The sequence below is a fragment of the Herpailurus yagouaroundi genome, unplaced genomic scaffold (assembly GCF_014898765.1).
Source record: "Herpailurus yagouaroundi ecotype Mexico unplaced genomic scaffold, PumYag 28, whole genome shotgun sequence".
In the NCBI taxonomy this organism is placed as follows: Eukaryota; Metazoa; Chordata; class Mammalia; order Carnivora; family Felidae; genus Herpailurus; species Herpailurus yagouaroundi.
This window is the reverse complement of record NW_024412376.1, coordinates 146890174-146906436: the sequence shown is the minus strand read 5'-3', so window position 1 is coordinate 146906436 and position 16263 is coordinate 146890174. Positions and strand designations below refer to the sequence as shown.

The 16263-nt window shown below is 39.7% G+C and overlaps 1 protein-coding gene across 3 annotated transcripts in view; it reads left to right on the top strand.

Annotated features, from left to right (window-relative positions):
* STIM2 (stromal interaction molecule 2) overlaps positions 1–16263 on the top strand; it is a 150710-nt gene that overhangs the window by 131953 nt on the left and 2494 nt on the right. For 2 of the 3 annotated variants that reach the window (XM_040486239.1, XM_040486256.1), the window contains exons 8-12: positions 430–597; positions 860–883; positions 1293–1393; positions 1626–1864; positions 11731–12004. In XM_040486239.1, the coding sequence (XP_040342173.1) occupies positions 430–597; positions 860–883; positions 1293–1393; positions 1626–1864; positions 11731–12004 (806 nt within the window). The remainder of the gene's footprint in view (positions 1–429; positions 598–859; positions 884–1292; positions 1394–1625; positions 1865–11730; positions 12005–16263) is intronic. The other variant, XM_040486248.1, reaches the window with a different exon arrangement.

The following is a 16263-nucleotide window of genomic DNA, read 5'->3' as shown; positions in this document are numbered from 1 at the left end:
AGAGAGAGAGAGAGATACAGAATCTGAAGCAGGCTCCAGGCTCTGAGGTGTCAGCACAGAGCCTGATCCAGGGCTCGAACCCACAGACCGTGAGATCAAGTCTGAGCTGAAGTCAGACGCTCAACTGACTGAGCCACCCATGCGCCCCGGTTCAGCTTTAGTTTTAATGTTAGAAATACATTGTTTTAAACTCAGTGATTTGAGAAAGATGTTTATGAAGAGCATAATTCAAATTGCTTTCTCTCTTAACTCTGATACCAAAAAAAATATCTTAATTTCTTAAAATGTATCTCAATATAATATCTTTTTTAAAAAAAGACATTTCTCTCTCTCTCTTGCTCCGTCTCCATCCATCTCCCCCCCCTCCTCTTTCTCTCCCTCTCGCATCCATTCTGTCTCCCCCACTCTTCCTTCCTCCCTCACTCCCAGGTTCGAATGGCACTGAAAAAGGCTGAAAAAGAATTTGAACTCAGGAGCAGCTGGTCTGTCCCAGATGCACTTCAGAAATGGCTTCAGTTAACACATGAAGTAGAAGTACAGTACTACAATATTAAAAGACAAAATGCTGAAATGCAGTTAGCTATTGCTAAGGATGAGGTACTCTATTTCAAAACTTAATACATTTCTAAAGAGATTAACCAATTAAGAGAGAAAAATATGAATAAAATCTGTATTTGTTGTACCTTCTTTTTGTGAATTGAAACTTACTTATCTTAATGGACTCTTATAATCATAGACCATAGAGTAAAATTACTGTATGTAGAGAAGTATATACTTTTCAGAATGACCTTAGTGTCATTTAAAAACCATCCCTATTATCGTTATCACAAATGTTTTATACAGAGCTTTTCTCCTCCAGGTTGCTTCTTCATATCTGATTCAGGTTAGTAGTTACTAGAAATTAATATTTGACTCTTAATTAAATTGTGTGAAATAAGATTAAGTTTTAATTTGATTTCTAGCAAAAAAAACTCAGTTCACTCACTAACACCTCATTGCAGTAGGATATAATTAATGTTATTTTGTTAGTTTTAATAGAAGATTCGGGTCTTTTCTGAACCATCAAAATAAGTGAAAAATTTTCCAGAACAAAGTTTTGAATTCTATTGATTGGCTTAGGAAAGCATGCTTTCTCCTTCATCTGTTTCCTTTTCTGGAAATTAGGGCCTTATTTTGGCTATATAATTCTCCACTGGTTTCATCATTATTAATATATTCAAAACAAAATAAGCTTGTATGTGTGTTATTTTTTTTCCAGACCTACCTTATTTTCTCTCTCCTTGGGTTTCTAGGCAGAGAAGATTAAAAAGAAAAGAAGTACAGTCTTTGGGACTCTGCATGTTGCACACAGCTCCTCCCTAGATGAGGTAGACCACAAAATTCTGGAAGCAAAGTAAGAATGTTGTTTTAGTTACCTGTTTATTTGTATTATGCTGAAATTTGTAATTTATGGACAATTTATCATTTAATCATGTACAATTACATAATTTATACTAATTCTGAGAATGGATAATTCCTTCTTGAAATTAGTTTATTGCCGTGGTCTGTTCATGTAGTTGCCCTTTTGTAGTGCCACATTAAAGACTCGTTGATACCATAAGTAATTTCTGCCTTGGCTTTTACAGGAAAGCACTCTCTGAGTTGACAACTTGTTTACGAGAACGACTTTTTCGCTGGCAACAGATTGAGAAGATCTGTGGCTTTCAGATAGCCCATAACTCGGGCCTCCCCAGCTTGACCTCTTCCCTGTATTCTGATCACAGCTGGGTGGTGATGCCCAGAGTCTCCATTCCACCCTATCCAATTGCTGGGGGAGTTGATGATTTAGATGAAGATACGCCCCCAATAGTCTCACAGTTTCCTGGTAAGTGCTGAATTCAAAAAAGAGAGTTTGGTGCAGTTTAAAATTTTTTTTTTATGTTTGTTCATTTTTGAGAGGCGGAGAGAGAGGGAGACACAGAATCCAAAGCAGGCTCCAGGCTCCCAGCTGTCAGCACAGAGCCTGACGCGGAGCTCAAACCCATGAACTGTGAGATCATGACCTGAGCCAAAGTGAGATGCTTAACCATTTGAGCCGCCCAGGCGCCCTGAATTGGTGCAGTTTTTAAAGTAACTTCCTACTATGCCTTTTATGACTCATTGACTTTGAAATCTATGATAAAAATTTTGTTCGTTCTTCATTTTCTCTTTTTTCTACTTGTGATTAATAATTTGTCTTTATTATGTGAGAATAATACATCAGATGCATGTCTGTGTATATCTATACACACACATATGTATAAAGTAATACATCATACATGCTAAATAATGTACAGGTGAAGTACTCAGCTTTGAGGGTAAATATCCTTTCAAATCGCAGCTTAATCTATAGTAAAAATTAGGGGAAGATCTTGGAAACTTAAGTTCTGGTCCTAGCTCTGCCACTGACTAACCAACTGTGTGACTTTGAGCCTGTCTGTGATTTATCTTAAATGAGTTGCCCTTCCCAGTAGGTATGTTTTTGTTGTTGTTGGTTTGCTTTTCTCATTCTGTCCTTTCATTGAGAAGAGTATTATCTTGCTGTATTTTAACTCCTGAAGCACTGAATCCCTTTACTTTTAAATAAAACTTAAACTGTGCTTATGTTAAGGAAAACATTTTTTTGTTGCTAGGAAGTGGAACGCCTCCAAAGGAGGCTTTAAAAAAAATTTTTTTTTTTATAATTCTTTTTTTAATGTTTGTTTATTTTGGAGAGAGGGGAACGTGCACACATGCACAAGAGAGCAGGGGAGGGGCAGAGAGAGAAGGAGACAGAGGATACAAAGCAGGAGCCTGATGAGGGGCTCGAACCCAGGAACCGTGATATCATGACTGGAGCTGACGTCAGATGCTTAACTGATTGAGCCAAAGGTGGTTTTAACGTGGACAGTTTTCATTATATTGCTTTGTTATGCTGCATTCTTTGAAAATTTTTACATTGTAAGGAATGCATTTTGGTAGCAAAGTGAAATTTAAGTATTTTAGATTTTGTTAATTATTTTTAGAATTTATTAATACATATTTGGACTTCTTGCAAAGTTCTGGAGAGCTTGAATTTAAAATGGGTGTATTCTTATATTAGAAATCATTTGAAAAACTCTTCATCCTTGTTATTGCCTGCCCGATTCATTCTCCCAATCATTGACTTTTCGAAACAGTGTAGGTAGAACAAGATTCCAAAGAATGGAAAACAGAACTTAACTATTGATTGGTTGAAAACTTACATAGAAATTTTAGTCTCAAGACAAATCGTATGTAAACATTTTCCAGTTTGAATTTTTTCTATCCAGTTGTTAGTTTTCCTGATGTTATGATTTACAGAGAGTTCTAATTTTTAAACTTTTATGAAATAAAGCCCTAAATTTGCAGATAGATAGTGAATGACTATGCGCTTGGGTTCATTTCTCTGGCTTTAATTCTCAGGCTTAATGGCAGACAGATAACAGGAGTCAGCTGGGGAGCCACCAGACTCTTAGGAGGGAAGAGAGGACAGATTATAAATGCAGTGAATGCTGGAATGTGCTCATTTCACTGGCCCCATGCTGCAGGGTGGTTACAGTTGCAAAGTTATACCTAGATCTCGGCCAGCTCTGCTGTTGGAATATTGTCAGCTTGTGTTTATTTGAACTATATGTTCTTAAACTTGCCAAATGCAACACTGATTCATAAGTATTTGATTTTGTTTAAAAATTGTAGCTTTTTAAAGTCACAGTTCCTCCTCAGAATCCGTAATTCTTCAGTATCAAAAGTATGCATGAAGATATGTTCCCTAAATTAACTAATTTATTTTCTTGACTTTTTTGTTTTGAAGTTCTTTTTGATGGGGCAAAATATAGCTCTGTGTGGCTAATTACCTTAAGTTTTCAGTGATTGTAAAATACAGAGAAATTTGAAATTGAAAAAAATATAAAAGTTGATTTTAAATTTAGTATGATGTTTTAGAAATTGATCAAATTCATTATTTGTGAACAAGAACTCCTGCCAAAGATTGCACTTTGAGAGCTCTACTTCCACCCAGTGGCACAACAGTGATACTGCACTCTGCTTAGTTAGGAAAGCACAATTTCTTCTGCTATGGTAGGATCAAGTCTAGGGCAGGATGAAGGCCGTTTTATTATATGCCCTCTGAAAAGTTTTACATTTGTACCATGGGTATGTGTAAATTGTCTAAGTGAAATAACGGTAAGGAAACATGCCTGTGGTGTGTTGAAAGCAAAGTAAAAGATTGTAGAACTGTACACAGAATAATACCGTCTGTGTTTAATTTTGCATAAATACAAAAGAGAGAGGCGCCTTGGGTGGCTCAGTCGGTTAAGCACCCGACTCTTGGTTTCAGCTCAGGTCATGGTTTCGTGGGTTATGAGATCAAGCCCCATGTCAGGCTCTGAGCTGACAACACGGAACCTACTTGGGATTCTCTGTCTCCCTCTCTGTCTCTATTCCTCCGCTGCTCATACTCTCTCTCTCTCTCTCAAAATAAACAAACAAACATTAAATAAAGGAGAGAAAATATTGTCAAAGCTTAGCTCCTTGTGGGTAGGAGAAGAGATGATAGATTTCTCCTATTTTATAGTATCTGCTAAATATTCACTGTGGGAATGTGGTTGCAATTTATTTAAAAGTTCTTAATTATTAAGTCCTTCAGATGTACTTATAAGTACTGAAAATAAAATGTTTACTTGCTACAAAGATAAACAGATTTTAACATTTTGCCTTAATTCATCTCTTTGCCCAAAATAAACTATTATACATACAGCTAAAGCACATGGCCTCACCTTCCTACTCTTCTCAAGTTGTAAGAAGAGCCTATTCTACTTTTATATGCAGATGTATCTATAAACAACAGACAAAATTGTTTAAAACTTTGCTCACGGGGGTCACCTAGTGGCTCAATCGGTAGAGTGGCTGAGTCTTGATTTCAGCTCAGGTCGTGATACCAGGGTCGTGGGATTGAGCCCCGCATAGGGCTCCGCTGAATGTGGATCCTGCTTAAGATTCTTTCTCTCTCTGCCTGCCCTTCTCCCTGTCTCAGGCTCTCTTTCTCAAATTAAATATGTGTGTGTGTGTGTGTGTGTGTGTGTGTGTGTGTGTGTATGTGTGTGTGTGTGTATACACACACACACATATATATACATACATACATATATATTTATACATAAATGTTCATCAAACTGTAGGTAATGTTTTGCAGCTCCTTTTGCTCACAAGTATATATTTAGAAATTTTCTGTATACTGCATTAAATATAAATATACTACATTAAATTCACTATAACTGTTTAATGATTTAACCACAGTGTATCTGTTTATTCATGATAATAAACCACAGTTTATCCATTTTTCTCCTGAGATAGGTAGGCTCTTTGCACTTTTTTGCCTTTGCAGACAGTATTGCAGTGAGCATCCTTACCTTACCTTACCTTTATCTCCTTTATGCATGAGTTTGAGAGTCTCTGGGTGGATACCTGGAAAATGGATCACGTTCAGTCATTGGGAGGGCAGCTGTTACTAGGCATTGTGAGGTCGCTCTCAAAATGGCTCTGTTCCTTTGTATACCCACCGTTTATGAGAGCTTTTCTGCCTCTATCCTCACCAGTACTTGGGATAATCTGATTTCTTTTGTGACTTGCCTGAGTATTATATGATACCAAAGTGTTACTACAATTTTTATTTCCTTGGTGACTTTTGAGGTTGAGTACCATTTCAATTATTAGTGTTTGTCATTCAGATTTCTTCCTATCTGAGTTGCTTATTCCTACTATGGAATCTCTCCCAAGATTCCTTACTGATCTGGAGGAGTGTTTTTGTTTTTTGTTTTTTTTTTTTTTTAATATTTTCTCTTTTTTTTTTATACGAAATTTATTGTCAAATTGGTTTCCATACAACACCCCGTGCTCATCCCAACAGGTGCCCTCCTCAATGCCCATCACCCACCTTCCCCTCCCTCCCACCCCCGTCAATCCTCAGTTTATTCTCAGTTTTTAAGAGTCTCTAATGGTTTGGCTCCCTCCCTCTCCAACTTTTTTTTTTCCTTCCCCTCCCCCATGGTCTTCTGTTAAGCTTCTCAGGATCCATATAAGAGCGAAAACATATGGTATCTGTCTTTCTCTGTATGACTTATTTCACTTAGCATAACACTCTCCAGTTCTATCCACGTTGCTACAAAAGGCCATATTTCATTCTTTCTCATTGCCACATAGTATTCCATTATGTATATAAACCTAATTTCTTTATCCATTCATCAGTTGATGGACATTTAGGCTCTTTCCATAATTTGTCTATTGTTGAAAAGTGCTGCTAAAAACATTGGGGTACAAATGCCCCTATGCATCAGCACTCCTGTATCCCTTGGGTAAATTCCTAGCAGTGCTCTTGCTGGGTCATAGGGTAGATCTATTTTTAATTTTTTGAGGAACCTCTGCACTGTTTTCCAGAGCAGCTGCACCAGTTTGCATTCCCACCAACAGTACAAGAGGGTTCCCGTTTCTCCACATCCTCTCTAGCATCTGTCGTCTCCTGATTTGTTCATTTTAGCCACTCTGACTGGCATGAGGTGGGGTCTGAGTGTGGTTTTGATTTGTATTTCCCTGATGAGGAGTGACGTTGAACATCTTTTCATGTGCCTGTTGGCCATCTGGATGTCTTCTTTAGAGAAGTGTGTATTCATGTTTTCTGCCCATTTCTTCACTGGATTATTTGTTTTTCGGGTGTGGAGTTTGGTGAGTTCTTTATAGATTTTGGATACTAGCTCTTTGTCTAATATGTCATTTGCAAATATCTTTTCCCATTCCATTGTTTGCCTTTTAGTTTTGTTGATTGTTTCCTTTGCAGTGCAGAAGCTTTTTATCTTCATGAGGTCCCAGTACTTCATTTTTTGCTTTTAATCCCTTGCCTTTGGAGATGTGTCAAGTAAGAAATTGTTGCGGCTGAGGTCAGAGAGGTTTTTTCCTGCTTTCTCCTCTAGGGTTTTGATGGTTTCCTGTCTCACATTAGGTCCTTTATCCATTTTGAGTTTATTTTTGTGAATGGTGTAAGAAAGTGGTCTAGTTTCATTCTTCTGCATGTTGCTGTCCACTTCTCCCAGCACCATTTGTTAAAGAGACTCTTTTTTCCATTGAATATTCTTTCCTGCTTTGTCAAAGATTAGTTGGCCATACTTTTGTGGGTCCAATTCTGGAGTCTGTATTCTATTCCATTGGTCTATGTGTCTGTTGCCAATACCATGCTGTCTTGATGATTACAGCTTTGTAGTAGAGGCTAAAGTCTGGGATTGTGATGCCTCCCGCTTTGGTCGTCTTCTTCAATATTAGTTTGGCTATTCAGGGTCTTTTGTGGTTCCATACAAATTTTAGGATTGCTTGTTCTAGCTTCAAGAAGAATGCTGGTGCAATTTTGATTGGGATTGCATTGAATGTGTAGATTGCTTTGGGTAGTATTGACATTTTAACAATGTTTATTCTTCAAATCCATGAGCACGGAATGTTTTTCCATTTCTTTGTATCGCCTTCAATTTCCTTCATAAGCTTTCTGTAGTTTTCAGCATACAGATCTTTTACAATCTTTGGTTAGGTTTATTCCTAGGTATTTTATGATTCTTGGTGCAGTTGTGAATGGGATCAGTTTGTCTTTCTGTTGCTTCATTATTAATGTATAAGAACGCAACTGATTTCTGTACATTAATTTTGTATCCTGCGACTTTGCTGAATTCATGTATCAATTCTAGCAGACTTTTGGTGGAGTCTGTCGGGTTTTCCATGTATAATATCATGTCATCTGCAAAAAGTGAAAGCTTGACTTCATCTTTGCCAATTTTGATGCCTTTGATTTCCTTTTGTTGTCTGATTACTGATGCTAGAACTTCCAACACTATGTTAAACAACAGCAGTGAGAGTGGACATCCCTGTCATGTTCCTGATCTCGGGAAAAGCGCTCAGTTTTTCCCCATTGAGGATGATAATTAGCTGTGGGCTTTTCATAAATGGCTTTTATGATGTTTAAGTATGTTCTTTCTATACCGAGTTTCTCCAGGGTTTTTATTAAGAAAGAATGCTGAATTTTGTCAAATGCTTTTTCTGCATCGATTGACAAGATCATATGGTTCTTTTCTTTTATTAATGTGATGTATCACATTGATTGATTTGCAAATGTTGAACCAGCCCTGCAGCCCAGGAATGAATCCCACTTGATCTTGGTGAATAGTTCTTTTTATATGTTGTTCAATTCGATTTGCTAGTATCCTGTTGAGAATTTTTGCATCCATATTCATCAGGGATATTGGCCTATAGTTCTCTTTTTTTGCTGTCTCTGTCTGGTTATTTGATGGTTGTAGATAGCTTCTCTCAGGCTTTGGCTTTTCTTTTTTAGTGAACTCTGTTGTTTTCTTTTTCAATCATAGACGTTTTTAAAAGAACATTTCTAATGACAAATTGGTGAACCTGATTTGTGTTTTTTAATGTCTTTTTTAGAAGATGATAGATGTTTCCCCTCCTAAAAGTTTTTTTAGATTTGCTTTAATCCCTTAGTCTTTTAATCTACCTGGAAGTTATTTTTGTTCATATTGCAAGATAGGAATCTAAATCTGTCTCCTGATGTGTGGATAAACAGGTGTCCCAGCCTCATTCCTGCTCTCTCCCTGCTCATCTGTAATTCCACTTCTCTCCACAGGTGCACACGTGCTCGCAGGCTCTCTGTTTTGTTCCATTGCTTTCATTCTGCTTTAGTTGCTATTTATAGTTTGATAGTATGTGTTGGGGTTTGCTAGATCTAAATCGTCCTTTATTATTCAAATTCAGAATTGTTATTCTTGGCCAATATGAATTTTAGGATTAGCTTATGAAATTCCATAAAAAGTTTCATTGAGCTTTTATTGGAATTTATTTGAATTTATTGATGCATTTGGGAAGAGTTATTACTCATAAATTTTATTTATTGAGATTTGCTTTTATGTCTTTAAGTAAAATTTAAATTTTTCTCTGTACTGTTCTTGCACATCTTTTCTAAAAAGATTAATTTCTGAAAAAAAAATAAATAGATTAATTTCTGGATATCCCCATAGGATTTTTTTTTTTTTGGTAGTTACACATTAACTTTCTTAAAAAAAATTATATGTGAAATTGCTTATTGCTGATGTCTAGGGAACTGCTGTTGACTTTGCTAAGTCTTATATACAGAAATAGTGAATTCTCATATGAGTCTTTTGGATTTTTTGTGTGTGCAGTAATAAGTTGTTTTTTTCCTTTTCAGTCCTTATGTCCCCCCCCCCCCCCGCTTATTTTCTAGTCTGAGACTTCCAGTCAAATGTTGAATAATAGCAGTGATTGCAGGCAATAACGATTGCCATTTCTGACTTTAAAGGGAATGCTCTCCACCGTGAAATGTGATTTATTTTTTTTCTTTTTGGTTTTGGTAGATTGCTTTTAAGGAAATTAATTTTATTCCTGTTTTACTAAGAAAGGTTTTCCTTTTAAATCAGTGGATGTTAAATTTCACCAAATTCTTTTCCTGTGTAATTTGAGGTGATCACTTGTATTATTATTTTCCTTTATTCTGTTGTGTAAAAGGAGCCTAGTGTGTGAATGCATTTAGAAAAGTCAAGGGAAGGACAGAGTAATAATCAATGTCAGGGAAGGATTGAGCGATCTGTTGAATTTAGCAACAAGGGAGTAGATTATGAATTGTTGAGAACAGTTGTGGCAAAATTGTATGTGAGCACTTTACACTCCGAATGAAATAAAATGAAGTAGTGGAGAAAGTAACAGAGGAAATTCTTCATAAAAGGAAGAGAGATCTGTCAGTTGAAAAACAGTCTGAGGATGGAGAAGAGTGTTTTGTCGCTGCTATTATTTAGCATTTTGTTTTTTTAGGTTTATTGTGTCTGCATTTTTTAAATGCTATTGGGATGTAGAAGATGCAAATAAAGGCAACAGAAGGACTACACAAAAGAGTTAAGGTGCTTGAGCTTGGAGTAGAGAATGGGACAGATAAGTGGAAGGAGCAGAGTGTTTGAACTAGAAAGGTAGACACATGGTCCGAATCTCAGTTGTCCATCTGCCGTCTTGATATATAATACCAAAAATGGAGCAGCGCTGAATGACTAGGGCAAGACAGGGTTTGAGAGTGGGTGGCGGTGTAAATGTCTGGAGAAGAGGGGAAACCATGAGTGGTTAAGGTGTTGGGAGGTCTTACCAATGAGATTGCTCAAGCGGCAGATAGGTAAGGAAATGACTGGGAGGTGGGGCGAGTGGGGTTGTAGAGACGGCAAATTCAAGTGGCTCAGTGTTAGCTTCAGAAAGAACATGTTTTTATAAAAGGTCGTAGGAGTGAGGGTTTCCAGAGAAGAGTGTTGGGGAATGAGAAGGCCACCAACCTGATGTTCTGGTGTTGCAGCACATGAGGTATACACAACAGGGAGCAGCCTCAGCTTGCGAAGGCTGTTCTGACTTCGGGGGGTTAGGTTTCAATTAAGGCAAGGACATGGAGTGCCCATTCTATGAAGATATTAAGTGTGTAGGGGCAGTTTTCTACTTGCACGGGACTAGGCAGAGACTGGCAGCAGAAACAAGATGATCTAAGACTTTGGTTAGTTCCACAGTCATCAGTGTTCAGGAAACAGGTTTTTGTCTGACCTCTGCCTAACTGGTTGGGAGACTATGCATACAGTGTTCAAATGACCCTTGAGTAAAAACTTCTTAAAGAGTGGGAGGCAAACCTTAAGAGACTGTTAATTACAGCGAACAAACAGGCTTGCTGGAGGAGAGGCTGGCAGGGGATAGACTTAGATGGGTGATGTGTATTAAGGAGGGCACTTGTGATGAGCATATGTAAGCGATGAATCACTGAATTCTACCCCTGGAACCAATATTGCTCTGTATCTTAACTAACTAGAATTTATTTTTTTTTATTTTTATTTTTTTTAAATTTATTTTTTTTTCAACGTTTATTTATTTTTGGGACAGAGACAGACAGAGCATGAACGGGGGAGGGGCAGAGAGAGAGGGAGACACAGAATCGGAAACAGGCTCCAGGCTCTGAGCCATCAGCCCAGAGCCTGACACGGGGCTCGAACTCCCGGACCTCGAGATCGTGACCTGGCTGAAGTCGGACGCTTAACCGACTGCGCCACCCAGGCGCCCCATTAACTAACTAGAATTTAAATCAAAACTAGAAACATGAGAAAAAAAAAAAAAACAAAACAACCTTCTTGAAGTTCAAACAAGTTACACGATCTCGAGAGATACCCATTGAAAAATACAGCCTGTTTTTTTTTTCTGATAGTTTTCATCCTGTAATGGTGAAACTAACAGAGTTTTGCAACAAAGTACAGATTCCTTAATATGCTGTATTGATTTTTTAACTTAAAGATTTACTATCTTGGATAAATTTTCAAGACTTTGTGGTTAGGAATGCCAAATTTCATGTTAGAGCCTCGTGTGTTTATGTTCTCTTCTGTTTATTTTCTAAACCTGCTTTCATTTTTATCACACTTTAATTTTTTATTTCTGAACTTTGCCAAGAAGCAGTAGAGATGATGGGGGAGGGTAATGACCAATGCAGGTCCTTACCCAGCGAGGGCCCGATCCGGGGTGGCGGGTAGTAAGAGCCCTTCTCCCGTGTGTGTGTGTGTGTGTGTGTGTGCGCACGCGCGTGCGTTCGTCCGTGGTGTGCCTGGAGGCAGCCCTGGTCTCATGTGCATGTGTGTTTGTGCTTCGTTTCAGGGACCATGGCCAAACCCGCTGGGTCGTTAGCCAGAAGCAGCAGCCTGTGCCGCTCCCGCCGCAGCATCGTGCCAGCCTCTCCGCAGTGTCCACGCGCACAGCTTCCTCCGCACGCCCCTCACCAGGTCCACGCCCGGCACCCCCAGCACCCTCAGCACCCACAGCACTCCTTGCCTTCCCCGGACCCCGATATCCTCTCGGTGTCAAGTTGCCCTGTCCTTTATCGCAATGAGGAGGAAGAGGAGGCCATATACTTCTCTGCTGAAAAGCAATGGTATTGCAGTGAATCGACTACAGTAGATATTGGGCTGGGTGGTGGGGAGGGGGGCGTGGGTGGGTCGGAGTGATGCATTGAATTAATTTTCTGTTGCTGCACAGTGAGTGACCACAGACTTAGCAGCTTCGGGCAGCATCCGTTTATTAGCCCCGGGTTCTGTTTGACAAAGTCTGAGCTGGCTGTGGCTGGGATTTCTGCTCAGGGACTCACAAGGCCAAATGCAAGGTGGTTGCCCAGCTTTGTTCTTCCCTGACGCTTGAGGGCCACTCCCGACTCCTTTGGTTGTGACAGAGTTCGCTTCCCGTGGTTACAGCACGGAGGTCCCGGTTTCCACGCCTGCTCTCAGGCTGCTTCCATGCTGCTGCCAGTTCCTGGCGGGTGCACAGTGGCCCTTGCTGTGCGTGGCCTCCGTCTTCAGAGACTAGGCCTTCTGACAGGTCCCTTGGAATCTCTGATGTTCCCTGTCTCTGATCTCTGGACCCGATTTTAAAAGCCTCGCTCGTCACTTGGATAGCCGTCTCTCTGCATGAAAATCAGCTGGTGTGGGGCCTTAATGACATCTGCAGAGCCCCTTCATGGCAGCACCTCTGTTCGCGTTTGATAGAATGATTGGCGGGACGTGTGTGTACCCCAGAGCTAGAAACTTGGGGAGCGTCTCAGAATTCCGCCCACCACAGACAGAGGTAGATATTCGGACATATAACTGCTTAGAGACCGACCACTGCACACAATTGACTCAAGTCTCAGAGCACAAACTTGTCTTGTAAGCAGTTTTATATGTAAAACACAAAGGCATGAACTTAAATATACTTGAACACAAACATTAAATATGACTGAGTGTTTAAAATACTTGTTGCCACTTAATGGTTTTTTCTGTCGTGTGCTAGTACTTGGCTAATGAACAGGAATTAACAGGCGTCAAAGGTGGAAGAAAATGTTAAGAACTTAAAGGAGGGCGTTACGTTCACATGAATTTCTTGGCATAAAGTGGGCCGAGCAGCGGTGTGTTCGGTCCAGCCAAAGGACCACCGTGCTCCACGAGCCCTGCTGACCAGAGGCTGTCTCCTAAACCGCGTCCGTCTTCAGAGCAGTGTGGTAGTAAGCGACAGGAAAACTGATGCTGGCTTCTGATTTGGCAACACTTAGCAGCCGTGTAGCCCCAAAATCTTCTGTCCTCAGATGAGAAAGAAAACCAGAGGGAATGGCTGGCTGTTCTCGGTGACCTGTTGCGGCTCTTCTCTGTCATGTGATTCTTTAGTTGGCATCGTCATCAAATGATAATTTTCACACATGATTGTTTTATCTCTAGTGAGAGTCAACTTTGTGAGTAGCCAAGATCATTATAGCATGTTACTGAGCAGATAGTCCAAGGTTTGTATCCTCATCACAGCTGGAGAATTTGACGTGGCTTTGCTTGGATACCACTTTCTGATTAGTTTTTTGTATAATCTGCACAGTAAAACTTGGCCACCTGCAAGATGGCTTTACTGACAGAACCAATTTGTGTGGCTTATGGAAATTAATAGGAAAGCTAGAGCTCTGTGTCCAGTAGAATTTTCACGTTTATGGAAATGTTTAGTCTTCCTTTCAAATAGCAATGTCAGAAATGCACAGTAAATATGAGAATTTGGATTCAGAAAACTTTTCCTCCTCTTTATTTAGTCTCTTACATGATGAACCACTAGAACCCTTACAAAACAGTAATAGTAATAACATTTACTGTTTACTGATCTTTTATGTTCTCTGCATTATGTACATGTATGCTCATTTACATCTTACCTCGAGTCTTGTTACATAGGCATTAAACTTGCATGAATTCACCTATTCCTCACGGTGAGAAAGAAATAGAAAAAAATAGCATAAATGGTACACATAATTAAGCTCAACATTCCGAAGAATATATGTTCTGAAAAAAAAAAAAAAAAAAGTGCTCACAGATTATACCATTCCTGCACTCCAAAGCTGACTGGTTATGCAGAACATGCAACACTTCATTATTTATTTTGGAGTTAGGATGTTAGAACTAGAAGTAATTTTAGAGATTAATCAAATTATCTTCCTTTGACAGTGAAATTGAGTCCCGGTTACATTAAGTGATTTGCCCAAGGTTGTGTGGCTGATTAATGGCAGGGCCAGGACAGGAATCTAGGTCTCCTAACTTAGATCAGTATTCTTCTCACATATTATTTAGATTTTAGAGACCAGTTTTTGAAATATTTTTAACCTAGCTTAGAATTTCATACACCAAGCAGCCAAATCACATAGCAGAGTAGAAGTAAATTGATAAAATTCTAACTAAATCAGCTTCTGGTTCTGGAAGCTGAACAGCTTCAAGGAACAGTGATATATGCTGTATAATTAATGGGTATCCACTCCAAAAGGAAGCTAACAGAAAATTCCCTACCAGCGATTGATTTCTGAGTCCTTTCTTTTTATCTGAGCTGCCTTGTGCCCTCTGTAAGCACTCCCCATTATCATATTGTAAAGGCACTTAAAAAGTCTGCAGCATGTGTAACTGTATTGTGTGAAAGCATCATTTAAGTCTTTATTTGCCCAGGGGATTTTGTACCTTCTGAGAGCTTGTAGTGTAATAGAAACAATCTTCACATACATGTGTAAAATACATAGAAATGACCAGTTACATTGAGCCATCTAAGATCAAGGTTTAAAACACGGTATTAACGTGAAAAACATGTCAGAAGTAATATCACTATGTGAATAATGAGAGTGATCACAGGTCATCTGAGGTGAGAGGTCATTCAGTTCATTTACGCTATAAATATGAACTTAGCTCCTTGCCACATGCCGTGCACTTGCTAATAACCTGAGCTGCCAAGACAAGTAAGACAAGGTCCTGGCCTCGCTCTAGCTGGTGGATCATGATCATCTGTGTTCTTGCCTTTCTCTTGTGTCTTCAGCTCTCTTCCTTGTCCCACCGTATTCCTGTTGCCACTTACTTGTTACCGTGACTCTACTTTTTATCTCTTACCGTTTCTTTCAGAGAGTGAACAATATTTGTGTCATGTGTGGTACATGTCAAAACAAGTTAGACATGATCTCCGTTATCTGAGATCTTTTCTCCTTTTCTTTCATCTGTCTCTCGTCCATTTGTTTGTTCGTTCATTCACTCATTCATTTGTGTATCACACATTTATTAAATACCCACTGTGAGCTTACCACTACTCCAGTGCAGAGGATACAGAAGTTAGAAAGACTCCCTGTGCTCATTAACTTTTCTTTCTTCTGGAGAAAGAAAATCTATGTCTGGAGAAAGACCTATCTTCTGGATGTGTCTTATCAGAAGTTAATACAAAATATCACTTCAGGTAGTGGAATTTTCTGGGATGCTACACAGAGGTAAAAAGAAAGAGAATACTTCCTGGATAGAGTGGTTAGGGGAAGTCTCTCTGGAGAGAGAACAGTTGAGCAGTGGCCTGAAAGACATTGAGAAATAAGCCGTGTAGCCGTGTAGAGATGGAGGGAAGGGAAATGGAGGCAGAGGAAACAGGTGCAAGAGCCCTGGGGGAGGCACGAGATCGGCACGTTGGGAGGAACAAGGAGGAGGCCATGATGTAATGAGACAGGGAATGGTGGCCTCCCGCTGGAGGTGTCACCATGGTCCTGATCCTGCTGGGCTTTGTGGACTCGGACAAGGTCTTTGGGTTTTAGCCTGAGTATGGGAGGAAGCGTTAGTGAGTTTTGAGCAAGTAAATGATGTGCTGTGAGTTTTTAAAAACCACTTCAGCATCTGTGTAGAGAAGTAGTTAGGAGGGAGGACCTAGAAGGGAAGCAGGGAGACCTGTTAGGACGCCATCACAATCCTTGAGGTGAGTCCAGGGGGGTGGGTAGTTCAGAAAGAGGGGCAGTGCCAGTGGGGGAGTGACAAGTGTTGGATTTGAGGTATATTTTGAAGTAATGGCTGATCGCATTTAGTATCCGTTGGCCTTGGGGTTGTGGACTTTTGTCTTTGCATTTTCTCTCTTTACTGTGGAGAAAGGGCAGGGGCAAAAATCACGAAGGGATAAACCCGTGAGAATTTATTGAATGTCTGCATTTTTAAAAATAGCATTGGGTGGGGCGCCTGGGGGGCTCAGGCAGTTAGGTGTTTGACTTTCGATTTCAGCTCAGGTCCTGATCTCACAGTCTGTGGGATTGGGCTCCGTGTCGAGCTCTATGCTGACAGTGCAGAGCCTGCTTGGGATATTCTCTCTCTCTCTCTCTCTCTCTCTCTCTCTCTCTCTCTCTCTCTCCCCCCC